The following is a 17,755-nucleotide window of genomic DNA, read 5'->3' as shown; positions in this document are numbered from 1 at the left end:
AAAGCTGAAGCGGACAAGCATCTGATTCAGGAGCGGTTGGCCGAAGAGAATCAAAAACAGCGAGCCACCATTAATCAATTCGAACAATCTCTAGGCAATCGCAGCTCGTACGCCATCAAAGCGGCGCAATCTTCACGCGCGTTGGTCGAACTTTTGGAAGAACAAAAGCAAGACTTGAAGAAACAGTTAGAAACGATGAAGACAGACATAGAATCTCTACATAACCGATTAGAAAATGAATTGGATACGAACTCGAAGTTACAGAAAGAAATCGAGCGGTTGGAGTCGAATGCCGTCAAAGAGGCCGAGTTGGCGTTTAAAGACACCTTAGTGTCACTGCGGACACGGATTACAGATCTTCAACAAGAATCTTTGGAAGAAAAGGAGAAAAGAGAAAGGGAAAGAGAGTTGCGACAAACGGCAGAAGAGGAAGTAAACAAGCTTCGAAGCCAGGTGTGTGTGCGTACATGTGAGTGTGCGTGTTTGTGTCTCTGTGTGTGTGCATGTGTTTGTGTGCGTGTGTGTGTGTGTGTGTGTGTGTGTGTGTGTGTGTGTGTGTGTGTGTGTCTGTGTGTGTCTGTGTGTGTGTCTGTGTCTGTGTCTGTGTGTCTGTGTGTCTGTGTCTGTGTGTCTGTGTCTGTGTCTGTGTGTCTGTGTCTGTGTCTGTGTGTCTGTGTCTGTGTCTGTGTGTCTGTGTCTGTGTCTGTGTCTGTGTGTCTGTGTGTCTGTGTCTGTGTCTGTGTCTGTGTCTGTGTCTGTGTCTGTGTCTGTGTCTGTGTGTGTGTGTGTGTGTGTGTGTGTGTGTGTGTGTGTGTGTGTGTGTGTGTGTCCGTCTGTCTGTCTGTCTGTGTGTCTGTGTGTCTGTCTGTCTGTCTGTCTGTGTGTCTGTGTGTCTGTGTGTCTGTGTCTGTGTCTGTGTCTGTGTGTCTGTGTCTGTGTCTGTGTCTGTGTCTGTGTCTGTGTCTGTGTCTGTGTCTGTGTCTGTGTCTGTGTCTGTGTGTGTGTGTGTGTGTGTGTGTGTGTGTGTGTGTGTGTGTGTGCGCGTGTGTTTGTTCTGTGTGTGTGTGTGTGTCTGTGTGCGTGTGTGTGTGTGTGTGTGTGTGTGTGTGTGTGTGTGTGTGTGTGTGTGTGTGTGTGTGAGTATTGTTTGTAATATTGTGTCTCTAATATCGACGCGTGTTGTTAGGTTAAAGCACACGAAGATGAAATTAGGGAGTGCAGAAAAGCCAACGCGTCACTGACTGATTCCACGCGTCAACTAACCCTACAGGTTCTATACAACACATTCATCTTATTTCTAACTAAACCACACTGGTAACGCCTCTCTCTCTCTCTCTCTCTCTGCGTCACATGCAGGTAACGGACCTCGAAACAGAACTAGGAACGTTACGAAACAGGCAAGTAATAATACCTCTCTCACAACAACAACTACTTCAACACAAATGTGTGAGTGAGCTCAGCTATTAATTTATAGCTGCTAGGTATAATACCAAGTCATTGGCGGATCCAGGAGAGCGCGCTTTAGGCTCCCGACAATGTGACGTCATGAAACGACAAAACGCAAAATTAATAATTTATTACTGACTATAGATCCAGTTTTTTGCTCGGGCTGATTAGATTATTGATTGCTAGTTAATATTCCTTTAAGGACAAAATGATAATGTAACCGAGTGTCCCGTTCAGAGAGATATCAGAAACTTGGAAGTCACGTGCAGTTACTTACTCACCCGTATACATTCAGCTAATTCCCCGTATATATCATTTTTACTGCCACAGGGCCGGCGGAGCAGGGTGCGCTAGGTGGGCTAGGTGGGCCAACACCCACTCCTCGTTCGAAAATGGGACTTCCACCAACAAGCGTTTAGCGAAAACTTCCGGAATGGTATAGGTGATTAAATAAATTAGTTATTGTTTACATCTACAGATGAGACAAACCAACCCTATTTCAGAAGTTTACAGCAGGAAGTGTGGGACGGGCACAACATGCCTTGCAAACCCAGTCACCGTAGCTCTACGGCTCTAAGCTGGATTTACAATATGCAAACGCTTGAGCGCCGCGTCGCGTAGTACAAATTCAAATTGTAAATGGTCTACGCGACGCGACGTTCGACGGACGCGACGCGACGTTCGACGGACGCGACGCTCGCGACGCGACGCGTCCAATTAGAACCAAGTTCTATTTGAGCGTCGAACCGGAAGCTCTACACGTGGCGTCGGAAGTAGCACCTTGATTTCGACCAATCACAGCCAACTATAAATGCACGTGTGGCTTCCGTGGGCAATGATTATTGATTTGGGCGCTGTACTCGACGTTGAGTGGTCTATAGATTGTGTAGGAAGCTGTCCTTGCTTGTGGATGATCAACTGCAAGACGTACAAAGACCTGCGTGCATGGAAGAACGCCTAGAAATTGAGTTTGAGCAAGCTGGGGCTTCCGGCAGAGTTCTGCTAGTAGAAAATCGAAGCGCGAGTGGTCAGTTCAATAATTCTGGCTGCGACGTCTACGGCGCGCTGAATCGTATTGTGAATGGTACGACGCGTGTGACGCGATGCGTGCCACTCCCACGCAAGACAACGTGACACGACGCACGCGATGCGACGCTCGTTCCCATATTGTAAATCCAGCTTAAGTCAAAAAGTTGTCATGTGGGTGGAGCCTAGCTAAGAAAGGCCTGGCCCACCCAACATCTAGAGGGTTCCGCCAGCCCTGTGCTAGCATGGCTAGATTACTACGCACCTAAAATATACATTAGTTAGGCAAAACATCTGCGCATGCTCAAATACTTCGCAAGCCTCCATTGACGACACTCTTCCAGCCCAAATACGGAGCACGTCTGCTGCGCCATCTTCTAGATCCGCCACTGTGTATAGATGTAGCTGTCTAGATAGTCGTCGTTTGTCATTACGGTTGCATGCGGTATAGTTATTGTGTCGACTCTATGTAGAACGGTGTCAACGGACCCGTCGAACGAGAATGGTCTTCGCGTGTGGAGCCTTCGCTGTCCTCTGCCGGCTTTCCTCTCAAATCCGACAGAATGACTCGGTCTCTCTTACCGGGCGACGTCACAAATGGTCAGTCATCCGGTCACTCTTCGTTCCATCCTCCAATGGCAAGTTCCATTTCTTCTCCGAACGCTACGATGCCTTCGCTTGCTCGACGTTTTCCGTTTCGAGTGTCGGAGAGCGGTTACGGTACGAAGGATCTGGCAGCCGACTCTGGGAGAGCGCGTAGTGAAGCGAGGCATGGAGGTCTCGATGTTCGAAGTGCTGGCTACATGTCGCTTGGAGAGCGACCCTATAGGCGAACGATGCAGTGTCTGCGATGCAGCGCAAGGTTTCCGGTCGCAAATCTGGAAGAATACGAGAAACACATTCGAGATTGCTACTCGGATACAATAAACTTTAGTTGATAACAACATTTTTCTATAACTTATCATTACTGCTACTGCTACTACTGCAGTTATTTATCTATTTCTAATATTCTTTATTATTATTATTATTATTATTATTATTATTATTAATATTATTATTATTAGTAATGTTTCATGTATATCTTTGTTATGTATTTGTCTGAAATGTTATGACATGGATTTAATCAACAGTGAGGCTTGCCTCACTAAGTATATTGTGACCTTGACTTAAGTACGTTTGTTTAATTAAATGGATTGATATAGTCTTGTATTGAGTATCATTGCAGTAGCTTTTGTAGTACGGATATGACCGGTGGATGCTTTGGTGAATAAAACCTGTATATCTTTGTGTATTAGTATATGAGTATTGTACTGCGACCATTACAACTCTAGTTGCTCTTGCTAGTTTGTTGTTAGCCTAAAGCACCGGCCACCCTAACTGTACTCTAGGTCTCTATGCTATGCTTAGAGGGTGCAGGACCCAAGTTGTGCTGTCCATTTTTAGTGAAAAACCTCACGTCCAGTAAAACTAAAATTTGTTGCATCAGATATTTTAGATGGTTTCTGCATTCTTAACTATTGACTTCCTGCATGGCTACACAAGCGCGCACACACACACACACACACACACACACACACACACACACACACACACACACACGTACTGGGCGTGGCAAATTGAAGTCGTTGCTAACACAAATGTCCCTCCCTAGTTTCTGTTTGCGACTGAGTCCCCTAGACTTTCCCGCCCGTTAGCGCCCGTTTACGCAATTCCGTCGTTGTTTTGTCTGTCACGTGTAACGAATACTGCAGACGAAACGTCGAGTGTTTACTAGAAACAAAATGTGTGATGACTGCAGTGCACGTGTTCACTGCATTCTCATGCAGGTATAGTCACTATTACGAAAAATTCACAGATTAGATAACAACTACAGATGATTTAGATAACTGGATGATCAATGCTATTGTATAATTGCCGAGAGCAGCGAGCCTTCTAATCCGGGTCGCACAACAGAAATGGGCGTGGTCCTATATGGGTCTTCATCGAGCTTTTGGTATATGTATATATACTAGTATACATGGCCCGTCCTTAGTAAGGGCAAGACACTGTAGTGTAAAGATAGGTCTGTGGACACGTTACGTGCAATCTTTGTTGCGAGGTCCCGGATGTGCTAAATAAATTCGAATCTTGCTCTTCGCGCTTGTTTCGATAGAAATCGACACACTCCCCGTGTAGTGCTTGCTGCAAAAAACGTGTAGGTTGGATTTGGTGCAAATGCAGTCAGAATTTGGAGAGAAACGAAAGCGATAGAAGAGTAAGTTTGGTCGGCAAGAGATATTCGATTGCTCGAAGCTTTGGGAAGGATGACGATGCATACAGTCCACACAGGACTGGTGTGGGCGTGTGTTCGAATAAACTGGAATCGTTTCCGTGTCTGACTACAAATGAGTCTAAGAACGATTCGTTTAGGTGAGCAAACCGCGACGTAAATGCTTCATGAACTTCCGTCGCCCCATCCTTTTGTGTTGTAGCTAGGGACTGTGTGTACGTGACGACCAAGAAACACCTTCGGGAGTTGAATGCCACCAACAGTCAACTATTTACACGTCCCGTACAACCAATCCTTTACTATACTGTGCTGCATCTAACACTCTATTTTAGGGATTGTGTGTACTTGACAACCAAGAAACACTTTTATTAGCTGATTGCAACCTACAGTCAACTATTCACACGTCTCATACTACCATCAATCCTTTACTGCTCTGTGCTGCATCTAACACTGTTGATAGTCAATGTTTGCTGATATCAATTTCTATGTCAGTAAATACCATACCACTGTCGTTACAACGGAAATGAGTGCATACCTAGACTGTATATTTCTATTGTCTTGATCACGATCGCAAAACGACGACTACCTATACTGGGCCTATATACGTAATCTAAATTATTAGGAAGTTTGCATGTATACTTTCATGACAGCTAGGGTTTCAACAAATACGTATTGTCTAGCTAGGACTCAGCGTTTCAGTAGGAAAACTCCGTTGGATGTGTTTCTCACGAACGCGAGGCGCCTACGGATACCGTACAACTAGTATTTAAGTAAGTAAAGGGTTAATCGAGTTACAGTGTTCTGTTGTCACGTGAGAACTAATAGGGAGTGAGTCAGTCAGCTAGAATGCCGTCACTGTGTCTCAGTCTGGTTTTCGTGCTGCTCTGCATCATTGACTGTTGCAGCTGTGATGACATCGCGAAGAAGAAATCGTACCGACAATCTGTCTGGACACACTAGCCATGTACATCGACAAGATTGAGAAGAACAGCGACGTGACTGTCGGAGAAAATGGAGTCGAGTATGTTAGGATTAAAGGGTGACTTCAAGTTAAACTGCCTATCTTGAAGTTGAATACAATAGAAAACAAGCGCAAGTAGCCATGCATGCAAATCTGCTAGAGCTACCAACTACCCTACAAGTCAATAGAGATGTTGTAGAGAAACAGAAACGTTTGATAGTAGAGTTTTGGTGGTAGTGAAAACGTAATAGACAAGTCTAGACGTACAATTGCCTAACTAGGTTGCAACTACGAGCTGCGTTACGACGTTGGTTTGGTTTTCAGCAGGAAATGGAGGGAAATCACCAAATGATTCAGACGAGCTAGCACGCGACCTGTCGTCTACAGTGCAGTGCAAATCCGATGCAACGTTTTGTCAAGCGCGTCTGTAATACTGGCAGAAATCTAACCGTGCCGTTGTTCCGTATCGTTTACATACGCGAGCTTTCTGATTCTCTTGCGCACTTCTGCACATTCGCTTGTCAACCGTTTTTCCGGGGTCTCATTCGTTTCAGTATTTCTTGGAACAGATTACGCTAATTTAGCCGGGCTTTCCCATGCAGACGTGTTTCTTACGTCAAACTACCGCCCACCTATACATAGAAAACTATAGAGTGCAACTATTTATTGCTGCTTTCGACAATGGTTCGCCTGTCTGCGCTAGCTTTGTCTACCTTCTTGCTACTCGCGTCTGACTACATCTTGCAGTCTAGCAGCGAAGAGCAAGGGAAGGAACCATCAACAAGTCGCCGCACCAAGCAGTCCTTCCGTCAACGTCTAGAACACCCCACAATCTTTATTTTAAACCAACACGGAGGTACTGTCAACATCAGTCCATGGCAGCTAGAGACAGCTGGCTCATCTAACGTGAACTCAACAGCGGAACCGACGGTATTGACTGCTCTGCATGTGACTCTGTCTAGTGACTGACTTTGACAAACTCTGCTTTTCTAGTCGGAGAATTCAATCAAAATATTGGAGGAGCTGATAATGAACATGATTTCTGAAATGCCCAGAAAGACACTAAAACAACTCGTAAAGCTATTCGGTTGAGTGAACGCTGAAAACAAGAGACGCTAACTAAAATACAATACTTAGTATGAACGACGGGACCTCTGATGCATAGGGCATTTAGTCATTGTACTGTGTATTGTGACTTTTGCCGTCACTATTACGTAGTAAGGGGATGACTACAACGCTGCGCGCTTCTGGATTGTGCTTAACGTTAGCAAAGCTGAATAAATTCAAACTTCAACTGGCAAATTAATTTATGAACTACTATTTATTACATTTCTATAGAGATAAGAGACAAGAGGTACCGTCAGTTGGCAACACAGTTGGGTACTAATTGTAAGCAACAATTGTTTACTTGACATGCATGTGGGTCTGTTCTGTTCGTCTTAGTGTTACACAACAATTGATAGTGAAACGGGTCTGTTCTGTTTGTGTTAGTGTTACACGACGGTTGACAGTGAAACGGGTCTGTTCTGTTTGTGTTAGTGTTACACGACAGTTGATAGTGAAACGGGTCTGTTCTGTTTGTGTTACCGTTTGGCAGGCGGTGGCTAGCAGGAAAACAACAGGAAACTCGTAAAAGTGTCTAAACGCCATTGTTTCGATTCCTGTTTTTGCCTGATATCATGCATGATCATATCTAATTATTCCCAGATGTAGACGAATGGGCCGGTGAACGCACTCTAGGAATCTTGACGCAAGTGACTGTTTATACTGAGTGTCACGTGTATCGCACTCATTTCCAGTGGTCAAAGTGACAGAATCATGTACCGACGTGTGGCATCTCTCGTGCTCCTCTACTTTCTACTCGTTCCCGCAAGAGCCTGCGGCGGCAACAAACGGGAAGACGTGACCACAACCAAAGCGTCTGTCGTCGTAAAAATGATGAATGTCGACGTGACGGTAGAAAACTTTGAAGTTCACGTTGTGTCCAACGAGGGAACCATCAATATCAATCATGCTGATGATATCGATTATGAAGATGTCTAGTACACGTATCGATTAATTGATACAGAAAACGACGTGTAGAAACGTAGTGTTTTAGTGCTGAAAGTAGATTGTGGGTGTTATGTGTCAGTACGTCACGTGATATAGACAGAGCTTTGCCGGTAGCTTAGGGCAACATGTTGTTGATCCTAAAACCAGCCTATGAAATCAGAAAACGCGCTCTGTAGCGTGAAAAAAAACACAGAAACTATGGTTTTCGTCTGGCACACAGCCCATTGCCAGTTCAGTGTGCAGGATAGTCTGGACGTTGTCATTCTCAATTGAAGCTTTTTTAGTTTCTGTTTTAATTCAGGAAACAAGAGGACTAATCGCGTGTAATGTTGTATGCGTTATATATTTCATAAATTCAAAATGAAACATAACTAGTGAAATTTGTTGCCTGTATACGAAGCAGTCTAACATGCATATGGCTCCCAAGACGTGCTGCATGCACAAGCCCACAACAAAAATTCAAGGAAAGGGCTCAACCCTCATAATTTTTTGAGTACACGTTACCTGAGATAACAGCAATGATAACACTGCCATATACTCTTCCAAGAATATTCCAGATATGTAAGGGTAATACCCAACTCTTGTTTCCACAGAAACACATAAAACAAACATGTGATTTACATGCAGGAAGACAAGCTGTCGCCCGGCTCGTGTCTCTCTAGAACAACAACGAAACCAGTTGACGAAGCTGAAGTCATTCCGTCACACTTTACTGGAAGTTTCGTCGCGCGATTCCAAACGACAAGGACAACAAGCAAATAGTGACCGACACGGCACCGAGAACCCATGCAGAGTCGCGCCGCCAGTGCCCTAATCGATGATTATGTCGATCTTATATAATTTTGAATTTGTAGAATGTTAGGGCTTCTCTATTCTAGCTAGAAACCTTGCAGATGGTTGTAATTAGTTTGCTCAACAAGTCATGATCATTCAGCCAGATAGCTTCGTCCCCAGACTCTCTCGCGCTAGTCTTGTCCGGTGCCCGTATAACAATTCCAGACCATTCATTGTACAAATTGTACAGGCAATTCATTGTAATTGCTACTGTACAAATTGTCATACGGGCACCGGAAAAGACTAGCACGTGAGAGTCTGGGGACGAGGCTACAGCCAGCCAGCTGCTCTAGGGGTAAGCAATTTGCATGAAATCTAACCATGTGAAAACCAGAGTATACAACACATCCAAATCGTCGTCAAACAGGATAGGACGCCAGTTGCCTATCTATTCTGGCTAGCAGCTATATAGGCCGCATGTCTTCAGATTAATTAATTAACATAATTAATGCATGCTAACCAACATATAAACCAATAATTACCCGAGGCCCGGATTTCCGGGCTCGACTATAGTAGTCGTTTGATGACCGGACGACCGACTGACCCACCGTATTTATAGTTGGTTAGCACAGATGCAAATGAGTTATTCCGACCAATAGACGAGAAGTGGTGTCATTACCGACCAATAGACGAACGTAATGTCATCATGAGGCTCCACCTCTCTTTGTTTGGTAGCTGCTAGCGAGAGTTCGGCCATCGGGCGTCCGTCCTGTCCATGGTGTTTAGTTAGTCCTTTGCTCTAAGGGTTTTAACGTTTAACACATAGAAACAACGCCTATAGTTTACATTTGCACGTGTATGTTTCTTCAATAACAACCAGGAGCGAGGGTGTGTAGCTGTACCTGACTTCTAACATTTTGCTTGTTCCACAGTGTTTCTGCATAGTGGTTCTGCAGCCTGCCAGCTTGAAATTTCGGTGTGCGTGGCTGAGCGGCTGTGTTGTTGCAAAAAGCACTAGGATATCTTTACGTCTATCATGCTTTTCTGTATTGAAGAACTAACCTGCTTGCGTTCGCAAGATTAGGCTTGCGATCTAGGATACGACACTCCACATTAGACTAGATTACAAGGCTGGGGCGTATCTAGTACTATATTCCCAAAGCTGCACGTCAACCCATCCTAGCATAATTTGCATTTTTAGACCACTCATTTACATAATAATCGCTAACTGACTCTCAATCTAACCTCGTCAGGTCAAGCTCTTTGGCGCAGACGCTGACTAGACGCATGCGCGTGAATTACGGTAGGGTAAAGCTCATTCTTCACTTTTGACTCTATGTTAATATTAATTGCAGTTTTAGTTGCACTAGAATCGCTAGCCAGTATGCATGTCGGCGTAAGAGGCCGATCATTATTAATTAAGTGTCCGGGGCCTGGCAAATTTCCTGTGGGAGTCATAAGTTTGAAACTCAGTGATTTGCAGAGGTCACAAACATTTGGATCACCTTCTGTTGGGGGTCAAAATTTTTCAGGGTTGTTTATCTGTATACTAGAGAATTGTATGCGAGAACAGTGTATTTCTAAGAGCTTAATTAGCACACTTGCATTGTTGAAAGCGGCAATTCTTGCGTTACTTGCAGGGCCGGATCCAGAGGGGGTTAAGGAGTTTGTAACCCCCTCTTTTCCAATAGGCGTGGTTCAATAATTTTATATAATTTCATTAGAAAAGAGAAAATTAGTAATGCTATAAATAACTGCTAACGGTAAACCCCTGAATTCCAAACCAAACTGTTTAGCACTACAGTAGAACCTCGCTAGTCCGTACAGCCCGTGCCAAGCTCTGTTCGGATTAGTGAATTGTTCGGATTAGTGAATTGTTTGGATTATCAAAAATGCCAAAACGCGTAACCGTGGAGATTAAGACTTTGCCTCGGACATCCAGACCACCAGCGCATTTACATATATCTATGCACATGTCATGTTTGTGGTAAAGGACACTGCTGCAATGACTACATATACTTCTAAATAACATGACAGTCAGGATTTAAAATAGTTAGATACGCGCATTTGCTGAAAACTAGATAACCGCAGGCTGCCCAATAGGATCTGGGTACGCAAGGCAGGGCGCCAAAGGTAATTTGGATTAGCGAGGATTCGGATCAGCGAGGTCCGGATCTATATACGGCTCTGCTGTACTCGAATAGTCTCGCGTATCCAGACCCCACCCGCCGCGGCACACTTCCGGGCAGAGAATCAGACAAACTGGGGGGCGTGACAGTCACCATGTTGTAACTATACACGACTGCAACCGTACAAGTACATTGTCATTCCTTTTCCACATCGATCACGTTATAGCAACCGCCATTTCCTGCACGATCACCGAGTATGAACGACGGGATGGAACTGGAAGAAATGAAATCAGAGGCAGACGACGACGATCCCAGTGCCCATCAACAAACATCATCACCTCATCAACAAACGTCATCACCTCATCAAACTGACAGCAACAGACAAGATGTTGTTCCTGGTATGTCTCGGTCTTCGTCAAAGGCGGAAGAAGCGGCTACCGTGAAGCTTCACGCCGTTGCAGTCGAGCTGCTGCCTCAAGAGTCATTCATTAGGAGAAAGAGGCGAGCTGGTGGAACTCAGACCGATGGCGGCGATGCGACTGAGGATATTGTTGATGATTCTGTGTTGGAGTATTCTGATGAATTCTGTGAAAAGGTGAGTAAAGGGTGAAGACCGTGATCTCTATACATGCAATTTTTGTTTTGGCTGCATGTCTACCAGTAAAGCATGTATGTCATTACATACAATTAGCTTGTAGCAGTACAAACCGGAGAGCTGATCATGCATGAGGGAACTCTAGCTACACCATCGAGGGGAACGGACACGGACACACATGCACGCACACACGCACACACACACACACACACACACACACACGCACGCACGCACGCACGCACGCACACGCGCACACACACACACACACACACACACACACACACACACACACACACACACACACACACACACACACACACACACACACACACACACACACACACACACACACACACACACACACACACACACACACACACACACACACACACACACACACACACACACACACACACACACACACATGCACACACACAAGACACAACAACAACAACAACAACAACAACAACAACACATTACACTACACTACTTACTTAATTGACTTCTGTCCTTATACCAGCTGTTTATATGATTTGAATTGCAACCGATCTAGTTAGCACAAAAAAGTAAACAAGAACTGTCATACCGGAATGCAGTGATGGAAGTAATCATTGACGGCCTATTGGAGAAATGTGATAACGACTACAGCAAAGTGTTGCTCTACGTCATCTCCAACTACACACCTGAGCCCAAGGTAATTCATGCACATATACACACACTTATATGCAGACATCACTCAATGTACTCGGACACAAGTTCTGTTTTTAAACTGATTTTATTAATTATAAATATTAATTATTGAATTAAATTAATTTAAATTAATTTAAATTAACTTTATTATTTGAATAATTTTATTAAATTTATTTATTGTCAATTATCAATTATGCCAAACTAAACTCAATTTACACCGAATTATGTGAAACTTTGGTTCACATAATTTAATTCATTTACTGAAGTACTGTCTGTAGAAAGATCATCTCTTTTTGTTGACGGTGACAGGTGTACCAGTTGAAAGATAATTCTGTCACAAAAATTTTGTATGATAATTTTTGTTACAAAAGTTGGTTTGATAACTTTTGGTCACAAAAATTGGTTTCATAACAATTTGTCACAAAACAATGCGGTTTGCTAAAACAATTTGTTTCTATAACAAAAAATTGTTTTGATAATTTTTTGTCACAAAAATTTGGTTAGATAAGTTTTGTCACAAAAAAAATTGGTTTTTTGTCACAAAAATTTGGTTTGATAATTTTTGTTACAAAAATTTCGTTTTGCCACAAAATTTGGTTTGATAATTTTTGTCCCAAATTTGGTTTTTTGTTACAGAAATTTGGTTTGATAATTTTTTGTCACAAAAATTTGGTTTGATAATTTTTGTCACAAAAATTTAGTTTTTATAACAAAAATTTGGTTTAATAATTTTTTTCACAAAAATTTGGTTTCTTTCACAAAAACTTAGTTTCAATAATAACAAAAATTTGGTTTGATAATTTTTGTCACAAAACTTTAGTTTTTATAACAAAAATTTGGTTTGATAATTTTTTGACTCAAAATTTGGTTTTTGTTACAAAAACTTAGTTTCTATAACAAAAATTTGGTTTGATAATTTTTTGTCACAAAAATTTGGTTTGATAATTTTTGTCACAAATTTCGTTTTTTGTTACAAAAAAATTGCTTTTATAATTTTTGTTACAAAAATTTGATTTGTATTATTAGGTTCGAACGTATGCAGAACGATTGCTGTCTGTTCACCAAGCAAGTGCTGTGATACCTGGCGACAGAAGGAAGACATGTCTACATTACGCTGTTGAAAAGAAGTATTTCACTGTCGTTCAATTGCTGATTGAGCACGATGTTTACATAATGGCCGAGGATCTGGATCACGTGATGCCTATTGACATTGCTCTCAGAAAGAAGACTGATGCAATCGCATCGTTTCTTATTGCACGAATGCCAAATAACAAGTGAGTTTCTTGGTAGTAATTGTGTGAATGAATGTTACTACTACTGTATGTGTCTGGAAATGTGTTAGAGTGAGAGCATTATTTGAAGGCGGCACAGATAAAGCAAAGTTTACCTTTCAAGAATTGATCACATGCACAGAAATGCAGGTAGATACAATTTGCATACGTGTGTGTGTGTGTGTCTGTCTGTCTGTCTGTCTGTCTGTCTGTCTGTCTGTCTGTCTGTCTGTCTGTTTGTCTGTCTGTCAATACATATATTTTCAAACATTGAACTATTATACACCATCTAAGAAAAGTAACTAAATGCTACCCAAGCCAATAGTGCTTGATTCTACCTACAACTTTTATGTTTATGTGGCTGTCTCTTGAAACAATCTTCTTTATTTTTCTGTCAATCACTCTAGCATTTGATGGTTGTTGACACACAGAAAAAAACAGATCTCCAGTAGGTTGATGCATTTGGCTTTTCGTCTTCGTCTCTTGATAGCTGTGACAGTTTCTTTAAATAGTCTTCAGCTTTGTCTTCCCAACAGCCAAAATGTTTCAAAACTATAGGCACAAATGTTTGTCGAAAACCTCCAGGCAAGAGCTCCTGGTCGTACTTTTTGATCTTCAGATTTTCTCTTCTGGTTGCCGCTGCTCTCTGAGTTGTAGCTGATAAAACTTCTATTTCATTACTCCAGGGATGCACTAGAGCAATATCCAATTCAAGATCCACCCCTGATGCCAAATCAAATACGACTGTGTCTGATCTGTCTTCAGAATTGACGTACCTTTCTCTGGGTTCTTTTACGTGATGTAATTGCAGTTGACTCAAACAGTCTGACCATGCTGAAACCATGTTGTTATGGCTGATTAATTACCGGGCTGCCCCCAGTCTTACATGTTATTAGGTAGTATCCATCTGAGTCTAATTCTTTCCAACAGTCACACTGACCAGAAGCCAAAGGCATTTGGCAGCCCAGTCTCATCAAGGATGCCAAGCGGAAATCGCACGGAGAAAGTGCATGCCATGATGATGATGGTACTGTCAAGAGCCACGCTCCTGTACCTTTGCCTTGCAAGGACTTGATTCGAGATTGGTCTCTAGTCGAAGATGAATTCTGTCTGTTTGTCTGTCTGTCAAATAACATTTATTTCAAACATACATCTATAATACAATGCTAACATGCAAGGTAACTATGTAAAGTTCTGTAACTACGAGAGTTTACTAGGACTAGATTTTTAAAAACAAACAAACATGTAATACTTAAAAGAGAACAATGCAGACTACCCGGAGCCAACATAGTGTCTGTCTGTCTGTGTCTCTTTTTGTCTATCTGTGTGTGTGTGTGTGTGTGTGTGTGTGTGTGTGTGTGTGTGTGTGTGTGTGTGTGTGTGTGTGTGTGTGTGTGTGTGTGTGTGGATGCAATATGCATACGTCTGTCTGTCTGTCTGTCTGTCTGTCTGTCTGTCTGTCTGTGTCTGTGTCTGTGTGTGTGTCTGTGTGTGTGTGTGTGTGTGTGTGTGTGTGTGTGTGTGTGTGTGTGTGTGTGTGTGTGTGTGTGTGTGTGTCACTGTGTGTTTGCATAAGTCTAATAATTAATCAAGCTCAGTTGTCCTGATGACTATTAAGCGCCTAATGCTATGTGTAGGATACGATTATGGCCGTACTCGACAGCATGATGGATCCTATCGAAGAAAGACCCGATCACTACAGAGTGTTCTACAACATACTAGACGGAGATTGGTATGGTCGGGCACCAAATCATCCTCAATTCAATCCTAAAGGTCGATCTTGTCTGCAGATCATTGCAAAGAGCAATAACAAGGTAATATCCAATATTGACTTGACAATGTGTGAACAATTTGTATTTAAATGTATACACATGTGACATGTGTGTACACACGTTATTGAAGTAGCTATAAGTGTTGATATGTATTGCATGTGTATTGCTTCTCTTTGTTGTATTAGTATTTATATACATATTTGTATGCATGCAGGAGGCTGTGTATCATGACGTTGTGAGGCTGCTGTTACGTCTAAAGTGGAAAACATACGTTGGCATGCGATTCAGGTCTCTTCTGAGTTTTTCATAAATAAATTAATTAATTTTTAATTAATTATTTTTATATTTTATTGTAGATTTCAAACAATTCTTTTTGGTTGGTTTTTGTTTAACTTGACGTTCGCTCTGGTGGCTGCTGGGACTGCAGACGATCCACTTGTCTATGATTCTCCACTGCAGATCATTCGAGGGTTCTGTGAAGCATGCACGGCTCTTCAGTGGTGTTGGGATTTGCTTTCAGAGCTCAACCAAATGAGAAAGTAATTAATATAAAATATTAACAATTGGCAAGTTTGATATTAATGTGTTATGGCATTTGATGATCATACAGCGAGTGACAGTGAGTTTATGTACTTTGACATGAATTGTGTGTGTGTGTGTGTGTGTGTGTGTGTGTGTGTGTGTGTGTGTGTGTGTGTGTGTGTGTGTGTGTGTGTGTGTGTGTGTGTGTGTATTATGTGCATGTGTGTGCATGTGCAAGTGTTTGTGTCGACCATCAGTGACATGTAATACAGCTGCACTATATATCTTTACTCATTGTAATCTAATTAGACATGGGTTCAATTATCTCTCCGATTACTACAACTACCTGGATTTATCATCAGTCATTTTCATTTTCACAATTTTGCCTCTGCGTCTGGCTGGGAACGATGCTCAGTGGACAATAGCATCATTTGCATACCTAGTTACTACACTTCGGATATTCAAATTTGCATCTGCATCAAGGTTGGTATTTCTTGTGTTGAACTGTTAGGATGATACTGTTATGTGTTGAGTTCCAAGGCCTGTGCTATCATTAAGTGGTTGGGTCTAACGCGCGTTAGAAGGCGTTGTTATGTCCCCGTGACCAAGCACAACCACTACCATGCGTATTTAACAGACTGCTTTTACACCCACAACCTAATTTGCTTTCAAGGAGCTGATCTGTGGAATCATCTACCAAAGTCAATCATTAGGTCAAGAAATTTGAAATCATTCAAACTCTTGTATAAACAACTAATATTGATTTTGATCATTATCTTAGTCTTTTATGTAGATACAGTTTACTGTGTAGGTAATGACCGTTTTTGTGAGACTGTGTGTGTGTGTGTGTGTGTGTGTGTGTGTGTGTGTGTGTGTGTGTGTGTGTGTGTGTGTGTGTGTGTGTGTGTGTGTGTGGTTTTGTAGCTGTGCTTTTGTGGCAGGGTACCATGGTAGATCAGTCCCCTGGACTGAGCAAACGTTTATCATCATCATCATCATCATCATCATCAACATCATCATCATCATCATTATCATCATCATCATCATCATCATCATCATCATCATCAGCATCATCATCATCATCATCATCATCATCATCATCATCATCATCATTATCATCAAATATATTTATAAATATATTAATCATGTGTTTAGATACCTAAACAGGAAGTTGCGGCAATCACTTGCTGGCGAAAGTTCATTTTTCCAAAACATTTTTAATCAGCCTGACTCTCTCCAATGCCTTTGGTGTGCTCTCACTTTGGGATGTTGTGTTCGTACTGACATTAATATTAATTTAGTCAGTCTGTGTATCGTACTTCATGCTAAATGTTTGATGTTTGCTTCTGTTGTCTGCTTGCCATGTCAGACAAGATGCACTAATCACTGTATTTACATTTCATGTTCAGGACGGTTGGTCAGTATGCTAGAATTTGTGGACGAATTATACGTGAAGACATTACACGATTTTCTATCATTTTCTTACTCTTTCTGGTAACATTTTCTGGATCTCTGTTTCTTGCACTTCGCGGCGAGACAAGAACTTCAAATACAACGAATGCAACACAGTCCGACTTGGATTTATTTAGCCAAACAAGGTGACAGTCTGTGAATTTTTCTATTGATATTAACATGTAATGAAATAGTTGCATAAATTATTGGTGTTTAGTACGTATGAAGATATTTTGCTGACTGGTGTTCGAATCATGATTGAACAAGGCTCCATTGTTGATTATCTTGGTGATGGAGGCACTCGAGGCTTTGGGTAAGTATCGTATGTATATAGGTTATTGTATGATAAGTTATTTATATCATGGTTACGTGACGTGTGTATAAGTATAGGTGAGAGTGCGATAATAACAGGAAGTAACGTATTGCACACTTGCAGTACGTGCGGAACGTCATATATACACCACCTCAATACCTGTTTGTGACAGACTGGTCATGCGTCACGTGACCATGCTGCCACACAAGTTAATTCAAGTGCTTTTTTTCTAAATTACCACCTAGTGTTACTAAGTTACTTTAGTTCAAGTGTTTTTCACTCTTATGCAATTTGTAGCAGGTACTGTGCAGCTGTTCTTAATTAATTATTTAATATTAATTAATATTAATGGTTTTGATTTATTATGACATTGCAGAGGCATACGCGCATTTAGGCACTAACCCTAACTACACACACACACACACACACACACACACACACACACACACACACACACACACACACACACACACACACACACAC

At 42.0% G+C, this 17,755-nt stretch overlaps 2 protein-coding genes across 3 annotated transcripts; both read left to right on the top strand.

Annotated features, from left to right (window-relative positions):
- Positions 1–3: 3 nt before the first annotated feature.
- LOC134197868 (golgin subfamily B member 1-like) lies at positions 4–3,410 on the top strand (the record flags this gene model as incomplete). Its single annotated transcript, XM_062667219.1, has 4 exons — positions 4–453; positions 1,187–1,314; positions 1,482–1,542; positions 2,946–3,410. Coding segments are annotated over 4 exons (1,104 nt in total), but the record flags the coding sequence as incomplete, so codon positions are not given.
- A 7,383-nt stretch (positions 3,411–10,793) lies between these two features.
- On the top strand, positions 10,794–17,368 carry LOC134197869 (uncharacterized). 2 transcript variants are annotated; one of them, XM_062667220.1, is made up of 10 exons: positions 10,794–11,252; positions 11,806–11,946; positions 12,969–13,216; positions 13,285–13,363; positions 14,851–15,027; positions 15,200–15,273; positions 15,342–15,524; positions 15,817–15,990; positions 16,917–17,105; positions 17,177–17,368. In XM_062667220.1, the coding sequence occupies exons 1-10, from the start codon at positions 10,914–10,916 to the stop codon at positions 17,274–17,276; spliced, it is 1,704 nt and encodes a 567-aa protein (XP_062523204.1). In that variant the 5' UTR covers positions 10,794–10,913; the 3' UTR covers positions 17,277–17,368. The 2 variants fall into 2 exon arrangements, with proteins under 2 accessions (XP_062523204.1, XP_062523205.1); XM_062667221.1 differs by lacking the exons at positions 16,917–17,105; positions 17,177–17,368 and adding an exon at positions 16,449–16,875.
- Positions 17,369–17,755: the final 387 nt, after the last annotated feature.

Source organism: Corticium candelabrum (genome assembly GCF_963422355.1).
Source record: "Corticium candelabrum chromosome 3 unlocalized genomic scaffold, ooCorCand1.1 SUPER_3_unloc_2, whole genome shotgun sequence".
NCBI classification, from domain to species: domain Eukaryota; kingdom Metazoa; phylum Porifera; class Homoscleromorpha; order Homosclerophorida; family Plakinidae; genus Corticium; species Corticium candelabrum.
Note: the sequence above shows the minus strand (reverse complement) of the source record. Positions and strands in the feature narration are given on the sequence as shown.